We start from the raw sequence: 21,135 nt of genomic DNA, 5'->3' as shown, positions 1-21,135 counted from the left end.
GAAGGCTCAGACCCGTGTTTGTTCAACTGCAACATCTGTCTGCTTGATTCAGAGTACAACAAAGCTTTCATCTGTTGGAGGCAGAGAGAGCGCCGGCCCTGACAAAGACCCTTCACCTCTGAAAAGTGGATGTTTATCCAGATGGGTGTTATTTGGGCCGTGAGAGCTCGGGCTTGTTTGGCCGAAATAACCCGATACCAAAAAGTGTCGAACCTTCTCCAGTCAAACGATACCCGCAATGGACGTCACCCGTTGGTGCAGCCATCTTGTCTTTTCTGCAACCGATGAAGGGACGTTAGCATATTTGGCCTGTGGAGGACTGACCGAGAGACGCAGGATTCGGCTCTGGTGGCAGCAACCTGTCAATCACAGTAGGCCCGCCCTAAAGTATATGCCTCTTTATGGTCCATGTGATTCTAAATAGACCATAATTTACTAAATGAACATCATGCTGCATTGAAATCGACTTTAAACTAGAGATTGAGACATAAACTCATGTTTACAATGTATATATATACATATGTAAAACAATATGAGTGGGAACAGTGTTATTCTTAACGCCAGCGACGATGCGGTCCCGCCACTGCAGATCGGGCAACAATGACTTTGTAAATGCACCAAACATTCTGGTTATTTCTCTGTTTACAAGGCTAATGGAAATCAGTGTCCATTTTACATGCAACAATAAAATATGCAAAGGCGGAATGGCAAAAGCCGCTTTTGTCATTTTGCTTCTTTGCGTTAAAATCTGCTTTCCTTCCACCACCATTTAAAAAGGTCTGCGTTGTGATATTTGATATCCAAGTCCTTCATAATGTTGAAAAGTAGATGTGTTTCTCCTGTTATTTTGGGCATGCACCTCTGCTGCAGCTATGCAAACTATTGGTCGCTGGTTTGTGAACATCGCACAGAATATTGTTGCAGTCATAACTAAACAGGATGTGTGTGGCAAACCCCCAGTTGAGACTCATGTTTCAAATGTGCTGTATACATGTCCAAAGAATGCTCCTAAACCCTAAAATAATATCAACATATCCCACGTGGCTCATCGGAAAATAATGAAGACCTATTTCAGAATATCCAAACAAAATATGAACATGAATCATCTCGTTATTGAAGATTTGCTGATTTATTTCCACAGGTATAATTACACGTCCTTTCCTTCCCATTCCTCAGTCCAGCCACAGTTCTGGATAATTTCACACTAATAATTAGCGTTTTGAGAAGAGCTGCAATGCCACCTGATTAATATTTTATATCAAGGTAATCAGGAAGAGTCTTTAATGAACATTTCTGCAGAATCAGACAACGTTAATGAAGTAATTGAGTAAAGCGTTGAGGCATAATGTTCACTGACCACACATGAGACACACACTTGGTTAAAGTCAGGTAAGGATTGTGGGCTTTGGTTAAATATTGAAAAAAATATCAACTCTAACCTTTAAACCTGAGCAATTTTATTGTCTAAACCTCACAGACATAGCTTGAAGGTTTCCCTCAGCGGGTCAGCGGGTCAGCCCGGAGTCTGACCTTCTTTACGACTGGCTTGTTACAGAGTTGCTCCTCATGTCTATTTCATGCTTCAAAAAACGTTTCAATCGTAGTCTGATTGAAAACTGTCGCCATTTTACACAAATACAATAATTCATAGAAGAGTGCTCTTGAAATTCATGCTCGACCAAACTTCCAAAACTGAAATGCATCTGCGTTGCGCAGTGAGTTTTATGAGCAGGTGGTCTCCAATCTTTTGACTGTGACTCTCAGGTAAAGGAATGAAAAAGGTTTGTAATTGAAATGATTGTGTTAATGTTGCCTCTTCCCCACTTATTTGTGTGGGGGTTGCTCAGGCGGCCGCCACACTTACAGGAAAGAAGGAGTGAAGAAAGCACACGCTGCACCACATGGGAATGAACCTGCAGCGTCGTTATCAGGACAGATCTCTTCCTTCACGCTGCGTGAGAGAAATGCCATTGCCCTTTCACGCTGTGAAAACCAGGAGGGTGAAACTGACAGGTTCCTGCTTTATCTCACCTGGGATCGTTTGCAAACACTTTACACAGAGTTGTACAAATCTTCCCCCAGACGGGTTGGCTTCGACAGATAGTTACAGGAAACTATTCACTTCTATTTGTCCCGACGTGTGAACATCTGCCATTCTGTCGCTCACGCTGGATTAAATCAAAAGCCGCAAATCGTTTTGGTCTTCTGGCCGACCAGCGTGCACGTGCAGTTTGTTCAACTGACCAACTGATTTGCGGACGTGAAGGGAGCGTTGCTGTTCGAACTGTCATCCACATCCCTTCATCACCAAAACATCATTATTTTTCTTCTTTCAGAGTGCCATGAGAAGCAGTCAGGGTTCGTGTCCCTGAGTCCTCTGATCCCTCCCGCGCACCCCTCACGCCGGGGCCACAACACAATAGTTCCAGGCCTCTGCATAATTTCCCGATTCTTCCGCTCCTTCGCTCCAGCTATTAATTTCTGAGGCGCGTTACATAAGGCCTTATGCAATGTGTTTTTCCGACGTCTATTTTTCTGCCCCCTGCCCGCTAATAGGTCTGGGGCAGGTTGTTGGTGGCTAAGGCTGCTGTTGACATTCTCATGCACATTCATGAAAGGAGCCCCCCCCCCCCCCTTCCTGCTGTCGCAGTCCGGCCACAGCGAGCCCAGACAGGCCAACGGTCGGCTGGGTTGGAGGGACCACCGCCACCACGCACACGTGTCCCAAAACGTTTGGAGAAAACAGGGTGCACGTGCAGTTCGTTAATTACTGCACAGCGTGGGTCGTCCCGCTCGTCAATACGATGTGCTTTGTTAAGGCTTTCTGTGAAACACAGCAGAGAAAAGAGAGGATTACAGGCCATCTGGTGTGGTATCTGTTGTTTTACGATGAAGCAGACTGTTCAAACAAATAAACATCTCGATGGTGTCACATCCAGAGAGCCAAAAGTAAAATAAAAGTCATGTTTTAATTTAGTTGGATTGAGGCACCGCTGCCATCATAATCTGTAGAAACACAACACATCTGCTGGATGTACAGAATCTAAACAGAAACATACATTTCCCCCCAAAAAGTCAGGGCTTAGCACACCTACCAGGCTCAACTTTCAACACCCTGGACAGCGCCTCAGCAGAGAATTATATTTGGCCTCCCACAATATGGGAGTTTATTAGAAAACAGTAAAATAACACTTCAAAAACAAAACACAAGTGTTATATAATGAGTGAGTGTCAGATAACTTTTTTTAAAACTAAACACAAGGTATTTGTAAAGTGCCTAAGCGCAGGCTGACGGCTAAATGACCAACTGTGACACATTTACTGAAGCTATTGCTAATGGCTATCTGGCTGTAATAACATGATCGTTTATATAGACGTTTCCACTAATTGTGACTGAAAATGCATTTTCAAAGATGGGTACTGGTGGAGGAATCAATAGGTCTCTGAACAAGATGGATTGACCATTACAGATACTACCACACCATTTACTCTGTCCCAATACATAGTCTGTCAAATGCTGAATGTAAAAAGCAGCCAGGATGTGTTACTGCATCCAGTAGCGTTTTGCCGTATATAAGCCAGCATGTTTTTGTGGCTTCTGATGCACAATTCTCTGCACAGCGGATATATGAGCAACGGGGTCAAAGTTCAAGGTGCTATGTTATGACAAGGTAGTAAGTCCTGATTGTGCAGTACATACTTTGTAAAGGCAGCTGAAGTATGTACTGAAAGTAGAAAGAAAGTGTAACGCAGTGGGACTTTCTCTTTAGCATGACGGCTAACTGTTAGCGGCAATGTAAGCACTGACAACAAGTATACTATCATTAATTGTGGTGAAAAGTTTAGGGATAGAAATTTGCTGAGGATTCAAGACACCCGGCTTGAAACCGGGACAAACCGGAACGTGTGGTCTCCGTCAGTACGAGCTAACACGATCTAGATCTTCTTCAGCTAACATTAGCTGCGGCCTAGCTTAGATGAATTCGACGAGCACGAGTCGTTACACATGGAACGGCCTTCGCTAGTTAACATTAGCAAAGACGTCTTCACTATCTGATATTAGCAAAGAAGTTAACTGTCTGGTGGCTACATGAGTGAGCCATACAGCAGCTCACAGGTGGTTTCATCCCACCTGCCTGTTAGCTAACTGTCCTTTCACATCCTTCCACTCTCCAACGGCTCTCTTTACGCTCGGCCGGGTCTCCACGCCCACCTCACCTGCAGCGCTTCCCCTCATCAGTCCCTCGCTATTTAAGCCCGTCCACGTGCACTTGTTCCCTGCCAGATGGTCTTGTGTGTTGCTGCCGAGGAGGCGTACCATCCCTTATCTTCCTATTCTTGAGTCCGGATTCTCTGGCTGCCCCTTTTGGATTTGTTTGCCTTTATGACTGATGTCCCGGTGTTGAGCCCGCCTGAACTTGAGTAAACTGAGCTGTCCTGGTCTCCCCGTCTCTGCGTCGTGCTCTTGGGTTCCTGTTTGTAACCGTGACGAAAACAAAGCAAATAAGTTCATTTGTTGAAGGTGTTTACACCTTGTTATGATCCCGCGCTCAGTCCGGCCTCTCTTTCTAGGTGCTGCCTTTTTCTTTTGCTTTCCCTCCTTTCAAGCTCAGCACAGCTGGGAGAAAGCCCTCATAGTATCACGTAGCAGCAATCTAAGTGAGCATAATATACTTTATACAAACTTACCGAAACTTTAAACAGAAAGTTTCATACCATCTGAGAATTTAATAGCAGAGTTTACCGCTCAATACCTACAGACAACCCATTTTACCCATCATTTAAGCATCTGCAATAACCAGCCCACTAGAGGGTCCGGTCTGTAAGCTAACATCTAAATATATCTGTTGTTATATCTCAATGTACACTATCTATGCACTCAGCCCTCGCAATAAGCCTTTGACAAGACCCAACAAGCAGACCTCTCTCTTTCAAACCCTAGAATAGCCGTCAGCTATCTTTGTCCCCATGTGACCGACAAGGTTAGCTACCTTCGCTGGTCACATGCGCTAATCATATTTGTTCCTTTTAGTGTCTCCTGTCCTCCAGCAGCCGGACGGGAATCATGTCTGTATCAAAGACATTTCAAAACCCTCCCAAGCAAACACGAAGCACAGCTGTTAGCCTCGTCTGAGAGTGCCTCAACTTGCTTATATATATATATATATATATATATATATATATATATATATATATATATATATATATATATATATTGTATTTTGCACATACTGATCGCATCAAAAAAAGACGCTGCTTCGACCAATATATATTGGTATATATATAAATATATATATATATATATATATATATATATATATATATATGTATATATATATATATATATATATATATATATATATATATATATATATATATATATATATATAAAGAACATTTTAGCTGCTTTAAAACTGGGTTTGTTATTTGAGTATACATGATAAATACACCAGTTGTGCCTCAAATGCTGGTTAAAAAAAGAGCACACAGAGGAAGAACAAATATTATTTGTACACTGACGGGTGAATTAGGAATTGATTGTAAACGCTGATTGCACCATGAACGGCTAACCTCACCGTTTCAAAGTCCACTCACAAAATGTATGATAGAGCAGTGGCATGAAGTCTGGCAGCTGAGTGTGGTTTTAATAAGACACTAATTTACTGGTTTTCGGTTAGGGAGATAGGTAAGATACCTGCACTTAGTTTTGTTACTTTGTCTGGTTTAGAGAAGTTAGGTTACCTGCACAGATTGTCTTGTTTTAGGCCAGGCTCGCCCTGAAGATGATGTCAGATACGTACTTTAAAAATAAATGAGCAATTGTGAACTCAAACTGCAAAATTTAGTCCTAATTTGGGAGGCGGGGAGAAGGGGAGACTCAACGTTGCGTTGCGCTCAGGCTCCTAACAATAGGATTTATTTATTTTCTCCATTTTTCATGTCACTGCATCCCAAAATTAATGAGTTTGAGCGGACACCTCTTTTGAACGTTGCACTGAGGCTCATCTGCCTGGAAAGGAGACAATTTTTGCACCAAATGTTTTCTTCAACAGTTTGTTTTTTGTCTTATTTGTGCAGGTTTAGTGAGCGCAACCTTTTGTTAATTTACCTCAGTGTAGTTTTGTGTTGTCCTTTAAAGAACCTGCAACTTGTTTTTTAATCCCAAGTATTTATCTTTCACAATAAATATGTATGATTAAAAAAGCAACAAAAACAGTTGAAACATGTACAAGAGTTTTGCTCTCAAACCTCAGGTCTGGACTGTGGGTGTGGTTCGATCAGATTTGAGTTACAGAAAGTATTAACATGAGAAGAAAAGTCCCACAACTGTCAGTAGATTAGGATTGAAATGTTGCTAAATCATGTATGTATGTTTTAGATCATCTGTTGTTTATATTATTTCAATATCCCTCCTGGTCTCTGGTTTTCTTTCTGCCGTCTCATCACTCATGACGAGGAGTTGTCCCTCGTGAGAACGTTTGCACAGACGGGGATTTGTCTGACGGGATGTCATGCGCCAGTTGTTTTCACAAATTGAGTTGCGCTAATTCTGCGCACAGAGCTGCAGCTCAGGACGAGGAGACGCGAGCATGTTGAGCGGCGGCGAGTTGGCAGGCCAGAGCCCGGTACTTTTCCATCAGGCTGCTGAACAAACCCAAAGGGCCCCTGGAAGGTCCGAAAGCGGCCGTTCCTTATCAAGGGGAATCCCTCCCTCTTTCTCCTTGGGCTTTTGTCCGGGGCGTTGGAAGAGGAGGGGCGGGCAAAATAATTCCCTCTTGAGGGAATGTTATTGTTTCCGGAGCTGTAGATGACACTCTTCTTAGCGACCGAGGGACGGACCGCTGAGCGGAGGGGAGGGGACGCTTTGTCTGAACGCTTTGCCCGCCACCCACACGGGCCCCGCCGCCTTCCTGTCAACGTTATATTTTTGGATTTGACCCTCTGACCTTATAAACCGCCCACAAGTTTGGAGTTATGTTGCAGGAAAATATCAAGGGCTCTCAAAAAAAAGATCAGTTTTGCAGGCTGGACAGCAAAATGTTCATAAAACTGTGGGACAAGTGAAACTCTGAAGGACGCCATGTTCCTACCTGGAATGTGAACATACCAACCTCCACCGAGCTACACCTTTATCCCAGTGGCGTCTGTGTGTGTGTGTGTGTAGGCGGGTTGTCTTTACATTCATGCAGTGATGATAGCATGATGTATGACGTGCACAGCCCCTTTCACCTCCCACAGTTGTCACTGCAAGCACACGTGTGTCAACATTGCAGCAAAGGAAAAAGATCCCCGATGGGAAGGGCCACACACACACACACACACACACACACACACACACACACACACACACACACACACACACACACACACACACACACACACAAACACACACACACACACACACACACACACACACACACACACACACACACACACACACACACACACACACACACACGCATCTTGATAAACAGGCTCCAAACACACACTTATACATACAAAGCCTACAACAGCACAATACAATAGGAAAGTGTGTCATGCAGGAAAAACACATTTTATCTGTGGGTTTAAGATTATAAAATGCTTGAAGTTAATTTAAGACTTAAAGGAATCACGAAGAAGCAGATCAACAACCTGGAAAGGGCCTTCCCCTCATTGACTTGCACACAATGGTGTTTGCCTCGTGGGCGATAAAGAGCTGCTGTCATATGATTGAGGGACTGGAAACACGATTATAACAAGTCCAGGTTTGGCCACGCTATTGTTTTTAAGATCTCTTATTGGTTTTCTCCGTTGAGCTGCGGACATCAGTCCTCAGTCTTGTAACGGTCGACTACTCTTCTAATAAACATCTGAGCCACGACAGTCGTGTTAGAATAAAAGTTCTACTTCAGCATGACAAGTGGGTTCCTTCTCATCGTGAGGAAAGGGATGAAACGTAACTTTAAAGCTGTCGAACAAGTGTAGTGGAGTACAGGTCTAAAACTACATAAAATGGAAATACTCAGGTAAAATACTCAGGCTCGAATTTGTACTCAAGTACAGTCCTTCAGTGTTTGTACACATTGTTGACGTAGAGTAGAAGTACCTCATGCGTCCAGCGGAGGGCGCTGTTTCTCTACAGTTGCCAGAGCAGGGTTTTAGTTTATTAGATATTGCCCTCTCTTGTCCCACAGGTTGTAGGTTTCAGTTCCAAAGACAAAAAGGAAAATTAATCTATTGTTATTGAGTAAAATAATCTGCATTTTCAAGATTAGTATGCTGCGTGCTTTGGGACTTTAACTGGTTTCACCAGGTTAGAGGACGTCTTCCTTCTGTTTTACCAGAAATAAACATGCATCCAGTGAGTGATTGAACCGGATGTTAAATCCTCTCCAATCCTACTGCTTAAAGCCAAAATGTTTTCCCAGAAACCTAAGCTGCTTTCAGCTCCTGGATTTTTATTTTTAGTTCCTGAATATAAATAGTTGTATTAAATTAGACAAATAGCTCAAGATGAAATGTTTAGTTGTTTTCTTCTAATTTGGGGCCGACTGGAGGATCGGAGTTGTACGTCAGTCTCTGGGAAATCATTCACACATCAAAAGAAAAGCTGAAGTTTGCTCCCCTCGAAGACCTGAATCTGTCAAGGGAGACTTTTATCCCAAAAAATGAGCAGTACCAATGGAGAGGCAAGCCTTTTCTAATATTTCTACTTAGCGTGTTCTAACGAATGCTATTCTGACACCTTATTAGCCTCAATAATAACAGGATTTATGTATTTTGATTACAGTAGTCTGGTATTTTATAACCAGAAAATCACTCTGGGTGAGAATAAAATTGAATATCAGAAATATGAATATTTGTGTTCTGCTACATTATGTTGTTTAGTTGTCAGGTTCAGCTGAGGATACTTTCTGAAGTCGCTCTTTGTTCAGTGCATCATGTCCAGCTCCTCTTCTGCATGAGCTAAACGCTAACTCGGGTACGTCCAGATGCTCACAATGCTGCTGTTAACATGTACGATGTTTATCACGCTAACCGTCTTAGTTTAGCATGTTAGAATGAAATCATGTGTAATGAGCACGAATAATAACTTCATTTATTTGTCATCCACAGCAAAATAAAAGCTCAGTGAGGCCAAACAGACACGAGGTACAACATTACAAAAGATGAAACAATAAAAACAAATGAATCGATGGAAATAAAAAGAAATGCAACGAGAGAATAAAATAAAATCCAAACAGTTAAAATGGGACATTGTTTAAAAGCTAGTCAGTAAAAATGTGTTTTAAGCAATTATCAAAAAAAAAAAATACTGTTTCTGCGAGAATAATCTCAGACAGGTCGATCCAAAGCCGAGGGTCACAAAGTACAGCGGAGGCTGATGGGAATATCATTAGACACCCACAGAGCCATGCTGCGAGCACGGAGAAAGAAAAAAGTCCTTCTGGGTTACGGAGGGTTCAGTGTTTTCAAAGCTTGACTCAAACTGGAGACGACGCGTCAGAGCCTCGTTGCTTTGGAACAGTTTTGAAAATCCCTCAAATCCTCCAAAGAATTTATTTGTATTGTATTTGAAAACGACTAACATGCACCTCTTGAGTGTGTTGTTGATGGGATTGACACGTGACATAAGTAGAACTCAAAAGTATGAATTATTGTTCATTATTACTATTGAAGCTGCTAGCTTGTTTTATTTAACACAATCGAACACTTTCACATCACGCTGGTGAGAATTCCTATTATTCAACCCACCATCATCTCCATGATTGGGGGGCGAACGTGGCTCAGTGGGAGAGCCGGGTCGTCGGTTTGATCCCCGGCTCCGCTATAGTCCGACGTCCATATCCTTGGGCAAGACACTTAACCCCGATTTGCTCGCGCAGCATGAATGTTACATGTATATTTGCATTTTAGTCCTGATGGGCAGGCGGCAGCTGGCATGTCGCCCCTCCCATCAGTGTGTGAATGTGTGAATCATGACATGGAGAGTTAAAGAAAAGCTCCATACAAGTACAGTCCATTTCCCATTTACCCGTCTTCCATCGCTAACGGTGAGAGTATGAACTGCTCTCATCGCAAACCAGATACACAAGTGATGAAGTATTGACTCGAGCAGCAGAATGTGACTCAGCGCTTTCACGTGACGCGTCTGTTTGCGGTCGACAGTCAGAAAGTGGGTGTCGGGTTGAAGTTTGAACGCACTGGTTTTAGGTTACGCTCGCATGACGCATCCCCTTGAACCTAAAAAGGGCCGAAGGTCCCGTGAAAAGCAACTTGCTCCTGGTTGCCATGCCGCTGCCGTTTCTGCGGTCAATGATTGTCAGGATCTTGCTGAGTGTAATATGGTGTGTTTAATGTTACGATCGAGATTGCATGACTAAATCCTTTAACTGCCACTGGAAAAAGCTCAGCGCCGCTGTGACGTTGTTATTATTCTTTATTACCCACGGTGAAAACACTTTGTGTTTGGACACTTCACATACTACAAAGTCGTTTTCAGTGGCACGAGGACCGTGCGAGGTGATACGTGCTGCAGTTTTTGAAACCCACACGTTGTCTTCCGCACTCCCACAGAGGAGAGGAGGTGGTCGGCAGCTCTTTGAACAGGGGAGAAATGTGTGGAGGTCACGGCCCTGTTTTTAGTGCCAAACACAGACACAACATCGAGGGTCTCTATAGGCACCGCGGCCGCCAGCGAACAAAGAGTTGGGAACATGTAAGGGTCGTTACATCATCCATGGGGATGTTTGGGATGTGGCAGCTGGAAAGACAGGTGTGAAAAAATATAAAACCATATTGTTGATGATAATAAGTCTCAAGAGAATCTGGGAAGAACGGACTGAGATGAATTGAGACATCAGTCCAGACAGATTTAACATATTTGCTTCAGATCCACATACTTTACTCTGTCCATCCGTTCAAACACGTAGTTTTTACTTTGCTTCTGTCAACGCAGTAAAATGGGTCAAACGTTTAGTGATGATTAGCTCAGTACTGTTTGTTCTGTGTGATCTGTCAAGGGGTCGTCAGGGCCCGTGACAGGCGACACCATTCCCTAACGCTGACCTCACCTTTAAGCTGCCTCTAAACCCTACACTCACTCGAGCAACGGACGAATGCTCAGCTGCTTGAGCCGACCTTCTATCTGCTGAGGTCGACCTCACTGGTTCAGCACACGACGTTAACTTAACGCTTCGAAAACTGTGGGTGTGGAGCGAGAAAGAATTGAGCTCACCAGACTGAGTTGAGTTTTCCTCAAAAGCTACATTAGCCGTGGCTAGCATCACGAGCACACACACAATCCCGCCCTGTCAAGTTGCATTTTGGGTAATGTGAGAGCCAACGGAGAATTCAGAATAACGTGTGGCTGAAAAAAAGCGAACATGTCTGGTCCTTCTACATCTTTTTTAACTGTGTGTTAATGTTTAGAGGAGTACAATGGTCTATTGATGAGTACAGATTCCTGCCCTTGTTAAAGGCCACTTATTTTTTCTTTTTCTCTTATTTTCTACAAATACCACAAAAAGACTGAAACCAACAGCGTGTTCGTCCATCTTTCAATATCTGACCTGCCCAGCCTGCTTGTGTCTCTCTTTGGTTCCTATTGAAGAAGTGAATCTTTAAGAACAGGTCACAAATATAAACTTTAATTTTAAAAGAATAAAAGCTCCGTAATTTACAAAAAAAACGCCGTACTTGCTAAGGACTATTTTCTGAATGAACACACCTTTTGAATGCGTTAGTGAGTACTTCCAGCAGCATTAGTGTCAGTTTCAAGAACATTTTAAGTCAGTGCAACTTTGTGGCTTTTAATAGTTAAACCAGAGCGTCCTGGCAGAGGAATGAGGTGCAGGTTGTGTTGTTTGTTTTAGGGGTTTAGATAACCACTAAGCCTCGTGGTTGCAACAGCTACTAAAAAAGCCACCACATGCACGTGATTCCTTCAGCCAACAACAAGAGAAGCGTTACCTGACCTGCCACTCGCTTTCACAGGCGTCCATGTGTCTTTGAAACAGTCGTGTAACGTGTTCTTTAAGACTGCAGGTGCTTGTTAGAAGACAATTACGCAAATTACGGCTTGCACTAGAAATGTACATCTACATTATGCAAAGTACGAAAGACATAGGCATCGCCGGGATGGAGCTTCTGCATCACGGGAAGTGCAGGATTACATTTCTTCCATTAAAACCACTCTCGCAGCTCCTAAGCCCCGTCACAGCCTCGCGTGTTTGAAGTGTCTTCATTAACAGCAGCTGGCGGACGGAGAAGCGTTGAGATGAAGCACAAAGTGGACGAGGTCGCCACTTTTACCAGAGTATGCAGCCCGACTTATTTTTCCGCTCGTGCTCAATTCCCTCTCTCCCATGATGATCTGCCTGTGCTCTGCACGATGGGGACCAGGATTCCTGCTTTTTTTAATTCTGACACAAAACCGAAAGGCAGTATTCCTTTGATACAAGTTATTAAAGACGCTGATTACGTCCCGCTTGCACAATTTCATGTCTGCTATGTTGTGAAATGACCCGAGGGATCAGCTTACTCATCAGGTTCTGTTTTGGTTATCCAGATCCTTAAAGATCAAGTGCTGCGAATGTAGACAATGAATGCATGGGCATGCACACTTGATGGCTCTGATCTGACAGAGTGAACATGTATTAAACCTTTTAATATTGGTATTGATTTATTTTGACAGCGACTGCTGTAAATGCAATACATGTTCTCAAATACTGCCTGCGTCGAAGAGCATGGAAGATAATATTTCTCGACAAAATAGTTCTTCTGCCTTTATTGCGGGCTTAACCTGACCTCTGCAGTGAACACTGTGTTATCTGCAACAGGATATGGTATGAGAACATCGCTTGTAGGAAGATGAATGATCTTTTTAAAGTACTTATATCAGCCTCCTGGCCAAGGCTAATGGTTGGAAAGGATTTAATCTGGATCCCATTCGGTGTAAAATGATGTACTAGTGAGTGTGTGAAGCTCATGCCAAATGATAATCAGAACCTTGCAAGCTTGAATTACAAAGTATCACAGTCTTGAAACAAAGCTATATCATAAAGACGTAGTCTCATGTCCGTACGTTAGAAATGATGCTATGGCCAGTTAGCCACATTAGCATAAAGACAGAGTGGACAAACAACAAGTTGCAGTTTCATGGGCGGCCATTGGCTGGGAGCAGTGACTTCCTGAAGTCTCCGCTGGCATACAAGCTCACATTGTGGTGTTTGAGCTGAGGATCTATTGGCACATTCACTTCTATTACTTTTGGATAGAGCCAAGCTAGCTGTTTCCCAATGCTTCCATTCTTTGTGCTAAGCTGAGCTAATCCCCGGAACCGCAGGATGATTTTTGATAAAAAACCTACCTTAAGAGCACCCTGACTTCAGCATTCATGACTCATGCATATGTCTTCCAAAACCTCTGAGGCTGTACATCTATGCTCCTCTGAGCAGTGGCTTTTGCTCAGTGCATGCTGGGATGCTAATCAACTGGAAAAGTAATAGGTGGTTGGAGCCAGCTGGGGTTGTTGAACTCAGCTAAAGGCCATGCAGACCATTGGCTCTCCATCCCTGGTCCTCAGCCAGCTCTCAGAAAGCTGCTGCCGCTCCTTCCTTCTAACCATGTAATCAGGGACTATTTTACACCCGGGGTGCGGAGGAGACGCAATTACTTGCAACTAACTGCAAGGTAAGACCGTCAGGCGCCAGCAGATGCTGAGTTGCAACGAGCCATCTGATTAAAAGTGAAGAACTGAAGTGTATTTATAGACTTCATATTCTGCACAGGTGTCTCCGTCACCCCCCCATGTTGTCCACCATGTACCACCTCCAATTATCAAGAACAAAATATAAAATGGGAAAAAGGGAACTAGAAAAGCTCTGGTCCACACATCTCGTGCACATCAACGACATGAGTGTGAGATCCGGGAGCATGACGGACACGCTGGCGAAAATACCAGGAAGACTTCCCCTTTGATGGCCGGCGCCATGGAAACATTCTGCAATTTGTCTGTCGCTGTGGCCGCGGGTGGAAGGCTCATAATTACCAGTGCATTGTGATTAGCCCAAGTCTAGATTATTAGACAACGGGCCTTTTACTCTGTCCTCTGGCAGGGAATTGACTCCTCGTCCAAAACTGAGAATCCGATGGATTTCTTTCCTTTTGTAATTGTCAGGTATCGAATCGGCCGCGTGTGTGTATGAGGATCAACGGGTAAAAAAAAAGAAAAAAGAAAGAAAAAAAAACTGCAAACAGCGCTTCAAGCTCGCAGCTTACAACCTTGACGAACTGATTAGGTGGAAAAATACTTTCATGTGGTATGAAAGACACCATCTGGAAACACGCAGCACAAAACAGCTTCTACGCCCAGACAGATTTAGAAAATAAAGCTTCATGTCACAGTAATGTGCAACACTTAGGACCAAATGTGGCCACATTAAGTGAATAAATAAGGCGGCAGGGTAAATCTCATCCTCCCAACACTACACGGATAAACACCATGTTGAAAAATGAGGGGGATTATGTAAACCCTTTGCACAGCTTAACGCCGTATGCAATATTCTGCCTCAACAAGCAAATCCTACAAATGCTGCTCTCCTTCTACTGTAAAAAAGAAAAGAAAAGAAGCTCCAACGTTGTTTGTTTACTTTGTTCTTTTCTGGCTCAAAGATTTAGTCGCGTACAGACCTTTAACAGCAGAGAAAAACCCCGCAGCGCTGGAGCTGGAAGAGAAAAACAAACATGTTTATGGTCACAGATGTTGAATTACAATGATGTCATCTCCAGTGAATGTAACGTCGAACTGCAACTCCTCTGGGGTTACCAGGCTTCAGCATGCAAGATTAATATCTGCACCTTTTTTTTAAATTGACATGGATTGCATGCATCAGATGGATCTTTAGCTCTAATGAGGATCTCTATATCCAAATTAATGAGATCGAAAACTGCTCCAGGCAACCAGGATTTAACGAGACCTGGATTAGACATGCTCTATTACGTCTCTTATGGAAATACTGTTACTGCTGCGTTTTATAAATGTATTACATATTAAGATTTGTTTTTTTACCCAATAGCAATTTATTATAATAGAGAATAATCATATATGAAGACTATTAACCCTATTACACTATTTGGGGTACACGATTTCCACACTGCTAATTTTCTTTGTATATTATGGCCGATGTATACGTGTGTGTGTGTGTGTGTGTGTGTGTGTGTGTGTGTGTGTGTGTGTGTGGGTGTGTGTGTGTGTGTGTGTTGTATTGCTTTTGACTGATGTTTTTGATGTTTTTCAACTGGGGTTGTATATCACATGTAATTGTAGTGTAATATATATATATATATATATATATATATATATATATATATATATATATATATATATATATATATATATATATATATATGGTTAATTAGCTAATTAGCATGTTTTGTACAAACTGGTGTGTGATAATCTTTTTTATGTACCTTTTTGTGTATACGTCACCGTAATACAACGTCAGTGTGTTCGCAATATTGGTCCAGGTCCAGATATAATGTATATAATGTGTATATATAATATACATTTAATGTATTTTTTCTTCTTACTATTTAATCAATCTTGGACCATATCGGCAGTCTGACAAGGTCATAAAGAGACAATGTGTGCGACAGGATATATTGAACCAAAGCCTCCTCCAACGTGATTGGTCGATACTACTCAGCCTTCAAGAGGAAAACAGAATATTTCCGATACCAAAATATTTTTTCCCCTTCCTCCGCTAAATATTCCATAAAGTCCCCACCCTGTTGGGCACTGTGCTTATTGTTTAAAAAAATAAGTTTTTAAATCGTTTCATGTGATTTGCTTGGTGAAAACCAAGATGATAAATATAAATGAGACAAACCGAGTTGGTGTCGCTACCCGGGTGTTTATATAATGATGTCATCTTCAGAGTGGGTAACTGGTAGTAGCTTTAATGCCCAGCTTGTTGCCACAAATGTCCCCTTTCACTTCACATACAGTTATTTGTTTTTAATATTTCCTTCTGTATGAATTCATGCACCATTAATACACAAACATATATAAATATCTGGACCTGGATCAATATATTACTGCTTTTCTTGTCTTTAGTATTCTACTATATCCACTGTTGCTGTTATTGGTGGTAGTTGTAACTGTTTCATCACACCTACTCATCATATGAATATTTCATGTGATATGAATGTGTAGTAACTCTGTTATGTTGGTAATTGTTTTTACATAAATGCAATATACTGTACTTCTGTCCATCTCGTGAGAGGGATCCTCCTGGAGGTTTCTCCTCTTTCTCCCCTTTAAAAGGCTTTTAGTTTTTCCTGAACAGATGCGAAGGTCAAAGGTCAGAGGATGTTGTATGTGTACAGTTTGTGAAGCCCTCTGAGGCGAATTTTTAATTTTGAGCAATGCAAAATAAATTCAATTTAATAAAATTTGATCCATTTTTGACATTATTTTACATAATTTGCCATCTGGTTTAGTTGGCAAGCAAGTTACACATCTCTCTCTCTCATTCTCTCTCACTCGCTCCATGTGATATACGTTTACATTATACTCATTCAACACATAACAGACGTTGCTGACATCTTAATTTGCAGGTTCAGCAGAAGTGAAAGTGAAACAAGCACCCTTTATACGACCCAACGCCATCTCGTTTCATAATTCAACAGTCATATTAACAGTTTCAACATTTCTACACTCTCACTAACGTTTGGGTTGGTGGTGCTGATGCTGCACCCCCCCCCCCCCCTCCTCCTCTCTCGCACTGGTGTTCTGCCTGCTGCTGCTGCTGCTGCTGCTGCTGCTGTGTGTGTGTGTGTGTGTGTGTGTGTGTGTGTGTGTGTGTGTGTGTGTGTGTGTGTGCCCTCGGGGCGGACCCCTCCCGCAGCAGCATGCAGCCCGACCTGCAGGTGAACAGTTCATCCGTTTCCCCCGCGTCCTCCTTCCTCCTCACTCTCCGGGCGGATCGTCGGCGGAGGGAGCGCGAAGTTGCCTGCCGGTGTTTTTTTTTTGGGATCCACAGACGGGACCCGGTCCCGCATCGCGTCCAGGAAGCGCGTGCCCGCGGACTCATGAAGGCGGACGAGCCGGTGATCTGGATGGACAGCGGCGCGGGCGCGGGAGGTGAGCAGTCGGCTGGCTTTATCCTGCGTGTTTTTGTCGCCACAGAAGTCATCAAATCCTGGACGTTATCTTCCCTCCTCAGCCAGATGATGTGTGGGGATACCATCGATTGATGGTTTGTGCAACAAATAGTCACAAGTCCTGGCATTGAAGATGCTGCAACAACAGAATGATTGGCATCGTGATTGGTTATAATAAAAAAAATGTAAATGATGATTCAATTATTTAAAAAGTTGCAGATTAATGTTCTGTTGAACGCTTTAAACTTCTACTGGGCGTTTTGCAGCACTTTCAAAGCCATTATTATGAGAGTAGTTTGATTTTTTTCATAAATAATAGAGTTATGTAATATTATCGGTGTTATATCACGTTGAATGCTGCAACAAAGTGTCATGCTATACTTTCAATCTCAGAGACAAACACAGGTGATTGATTGAACACATTCGGCATGGTATCCTGAGCTAAAGCAAGAAGTAATCAGCTTGTATTGTACTGGGAATGTATCATACCGTCTTCCTACTGTTTATCTTGCTGTCTAGTTTTCCTCATGATGATGTATTTCACTTTGTGTGACTGTAAAGCTCCTCTGGATTTGGTATTGGTTTAGTACCAGCAGGGCGAGGAGATTATTTCTAAAACCGGTTGATAAAATAAGGAAAATCATTTCCATTTCCCTGTGTTTTCTGTGTCCGTCCTCAGTTCCCTATCCGAGGCTTGTAAACTGGACATGTGTGCACCCCGTGAGACAGTAACCTGAGACCTCGTCCTGAGGGAACATCAGGATGCGTCGCATTTACTGGAACCCTTCTGCTGCAGCCTTGCTGCTCTGCCTGTGTCTCGGCGTCCCTCCCTCTGCAGCCACGTGCCCATCCTGCTGCCTTTGTGCCAGTGATATCATCTCCTGCAGCGGGCGCAATCTGTCCACGCTGCCCTCTGACCTGCCGGGCTACGCCACCAGGTTGGACCTGAGCCACAATGCCCTCACGGTCCTGCCCGTGGACTGGATCTCCCGGCCGTTCGACCGGCTTGCTACGCTGATTCTCAGCCGCAACTCCATCAGCCGGATCGAGGAGGACGCCTTCACTGTGACCCCACACCTCCTCCACCTGGACCTCTCCTCCAACCGACTAACGACACTGAACACGTCCATCTTCGCCGGGTTGGAGGAACTGAAGGAGCTGCTGCTGTTTGGCAACCAGATCGTCCACGTTAACTCAGGGGCCTTCAGCGGTCTTTACAGCCTGCAGAGGCTCTACCTCTCTGGGAACCGACTGACGGCTTTCCCCCTGGGGCTTTATTGGGAACCTGGAGGGCCTCGTAATCTGACCTTTCTCGATCTGTCAAACAACGGGCTCTCCGAGGTGCCGGTTCAGATCCTGCTGTCTCTCACCCGGCACGGTGGGATTTATTTGCAGGAAAACCCTTTGGTCTGTGACTGCGCTTCACTCGCCTTGCTGGAGTACTGGACGTGGAAACAGTATCGCCCACTGGTGGATTTCAGAGATGAATACCCATGTAGAGACGGTTCAGGACCGGTATCTGAATGTAGCCAGGAGGCAGTGTCCGATATGCCCCTCGAGGCACAGACCTACCAAGTGGAGCCTGGTAAAGGCCTAAGAGTGCCATGTCCAGGGTTGTCCTCTCAAGGCCAGGAGGCCGTGTACTGGGTGACCCCAGGGGCTGTGGTGAATTCGTCAACCAATGACTCGAGTGCTCACCTAATAGTTTCCCCCAATGGCACCCTAGAAATCCAAGGAGCCCTGATTGAGGATTCCGGCACGTACGGGTGTGTAGCGGCCCGCGGGCGCCGCTACGATCCCAACGAGTCTCTGGAGGTCAATGTGGTGGTCGGAAACCTCAGCACGTCCTCCGCCAGCGGCTCGGGGCGCGGCGCCGGCGGCGCAGAGCATTTCAACACAGCGTTCACCACCCTGGCCTCCTGTGTGATCAGCATCATTCTCGTGCTGCTCTACCTCTACCTCACCCCCTGCCGATGCCGGGAAAACCGGGCTGGGGGGTCGAGGGGGTGCGGCGGGCGAGCCTTCACCCTCTGCTCAGACCCCAGAGAGGTGGAGTCAGGACAGCGGCGGTCAAACGGGAAGCGGGTGGCTTTCTTAGAGCCTCAGGCAGAGGACTGTGATATTGGTGGTCCAAAGTCACCGGCAATGAATTTGGGTCACGTAACCACCGAGGGGATTCTCAAAAATGGAAGCAGGACAGTGGGGCAGATCCTCACGGACACGGCTCAAATAGCGTAGCAAGACACCTTTTGCACATTCCTGTATTCTTACAGTCTGAACCCGAGTGTTTTGTTTTCACTGTCTTGTTTCAGGAAATGATGAGAAAACCCATTTAATGTGAAGTAGTGTACTGTGCTTTTCGTGGAGTAGTTACACTCTGTAGGGGTTTGGATGTTTCGTCTGCAGCCTTCGGTAGGCTGAATTTCAATTATGTCTCTACTGTGTGTGGTCTGTTTTTTTTACAATAAGAGCTCATATGGAAATGTCACTGTTACCGCAGGGAGTTGGGATTGCAAAGATCGTATAAATGGTGGTGGTGTTTTAAATTGGGCGGAGAGGAATATTTTCAATTGATTTGATCAACATCTCGAGGCATCCATGGTTATCCTACAGTATTTGCCGTGTGAATACTGCCATCCCGGTGATCACTTGTTATTTCTAACCACCTGTCTCATAATGGGGATCATTTTAAAACATGTCGGTAATATGGGGGACCTGAATTTTGATGTTTGCAAGTCACTGTCTTTTACCCACTCTCTTCAAATTATATGATTGAAATTCAACCCTGTGAAGGTTATTTTATCAAAAGCAACACTATGATGTGAGAGAGTAGACTGATGTGTTGCTAGAAAATGCTAAAAATGCATTTGATGAATTCAAATGTGGGAGAATATGTGACTTCTCTTCAAAGGGGTTGTTCACTCAACATACAAATAGAATATATTTCCCCTCTGCCATGAAGTATCGAGGCATGCAGATTTGTATTTATTGACTTTGGTTTTGAGATGTCAGTCTCTGAGATTTCTGTCTCCACCCCGATCAAATTGAGGGGAATGAGATTCACAGCACTGAATATTACATTAAAGCTGCATTCATCAACAACGGGTCAAATTACTTTGTGAAATATGAATGAATGTGAACATGAAAGGAGGCGGCGAACAAACTACGAATTTTGACCAACCTCTATACTCCCTGGAGCATTTTTTCAGCTCATTGTTTTGGTTTTTGCCACCCAGAACTTTATAGTTTAGATTTAATCTCACCGGTCTCATCAACCCTGACTCAACTGTCTACACACCGCAGAGAGCTGTGTGTAGACAGTTGAGTGTTAACAAACCCACTGTACACTATCTGCTCAGCACCCAAAGGAAGAGCATTTGGCAGCAAAAGAGAGAGATTTATCTCTCTGAAGAGCTGGTGGAGACCAAAAGAGAGCTAAAAGGAAAATTAATATATTGATCATTACAGGCAACAGTTTGCTAAAACGTTCAGCATCTTAACTTTATCCGGCGCTTGGCCATAAGCCCCATGCTTCAAACTCGGAGCCTTCTCGTTTCAGTCAGTCTCTTTTCAAAATAAAACTTCCAATGTAGGTTTACTTAGTCTTTAGGTCTACTTACGCAACAAAAGTTATTTTCGGAAAATAATGCGGTTTGGGTTTAAATAAATCGGCCTACGTTTGATCAGTAAAAGAAGAAGGTTTGTTACATAACAGATGTCAATAACGTACAAATGTTACGTAACTATTAGGCCAAAATAAATCAATGTTGACTTTGTTTTACATGGGACCCGAACAGCAGTCACTTAAGTTAAATTACAATGTTTGACTTACAGATGTGTTGGTTTCAGAGCCTCGCGGTATGTGACGAGTCTTCTGTGAGACCGGATTGGAGAGCTTTTAAACTTCCTTCTACTGAAGTAAATAGTCCATTTGAAACCTGTTGACAGTGTGTGTTGTGGATTATCTAGTGTTATCAGGACCAC

General features: G+C 43.6%; 1 protein-coding gene across 1 annotated transcript; it reads left to right on the top strand.

Moving 5' to 3' along the window:
- Positions 1 to 17,067: 17,067 nt before the first annotated feature.
- Positions 17,068 to 20,658, top strand: LOC137791712 (amphoterin-induced protein 2-like). The gene is made up of 2 exons (XM_068586847.1): positions 17,068 to 17,131; positions 17,831 to 20,658. Exon 2 carries the CDS (start codon positions 17,914 to 17,916, stop codon positions 19,387 to 19,389), a length of 1,476 nt encoding a protein of 491 aa, XP_068442948.1. The 5' UTR covers positions 17,068 to 17,131; positions 17,831 to 17,913; the 3' UTR covers positions 19,390 to 20,658.
- Positions 20,659 to 21,135: the final 477 nt, after the last annotated feature.

Source organism: Clinocottus analis, unplaced genomic scaffold, assembly GCF_023055335.1.
Source record: "Clinocottus analis isolate CAN_PGR_092001 unplaced genomic scaffold, fCliAna1.0.p SCAF_20, whole genome shotgun sequence".
NCBI lineage: Eukaryota > Metazoa > Chordata > Actinopteri > Perciformes > Cottidae > Clinocottus > Clinocottus analis.
The sequence above is the reverse complement of the archived record's forward strand: the minus strand, read 5'-3'. Positions and strand labels throughout refer to the sequence as shown.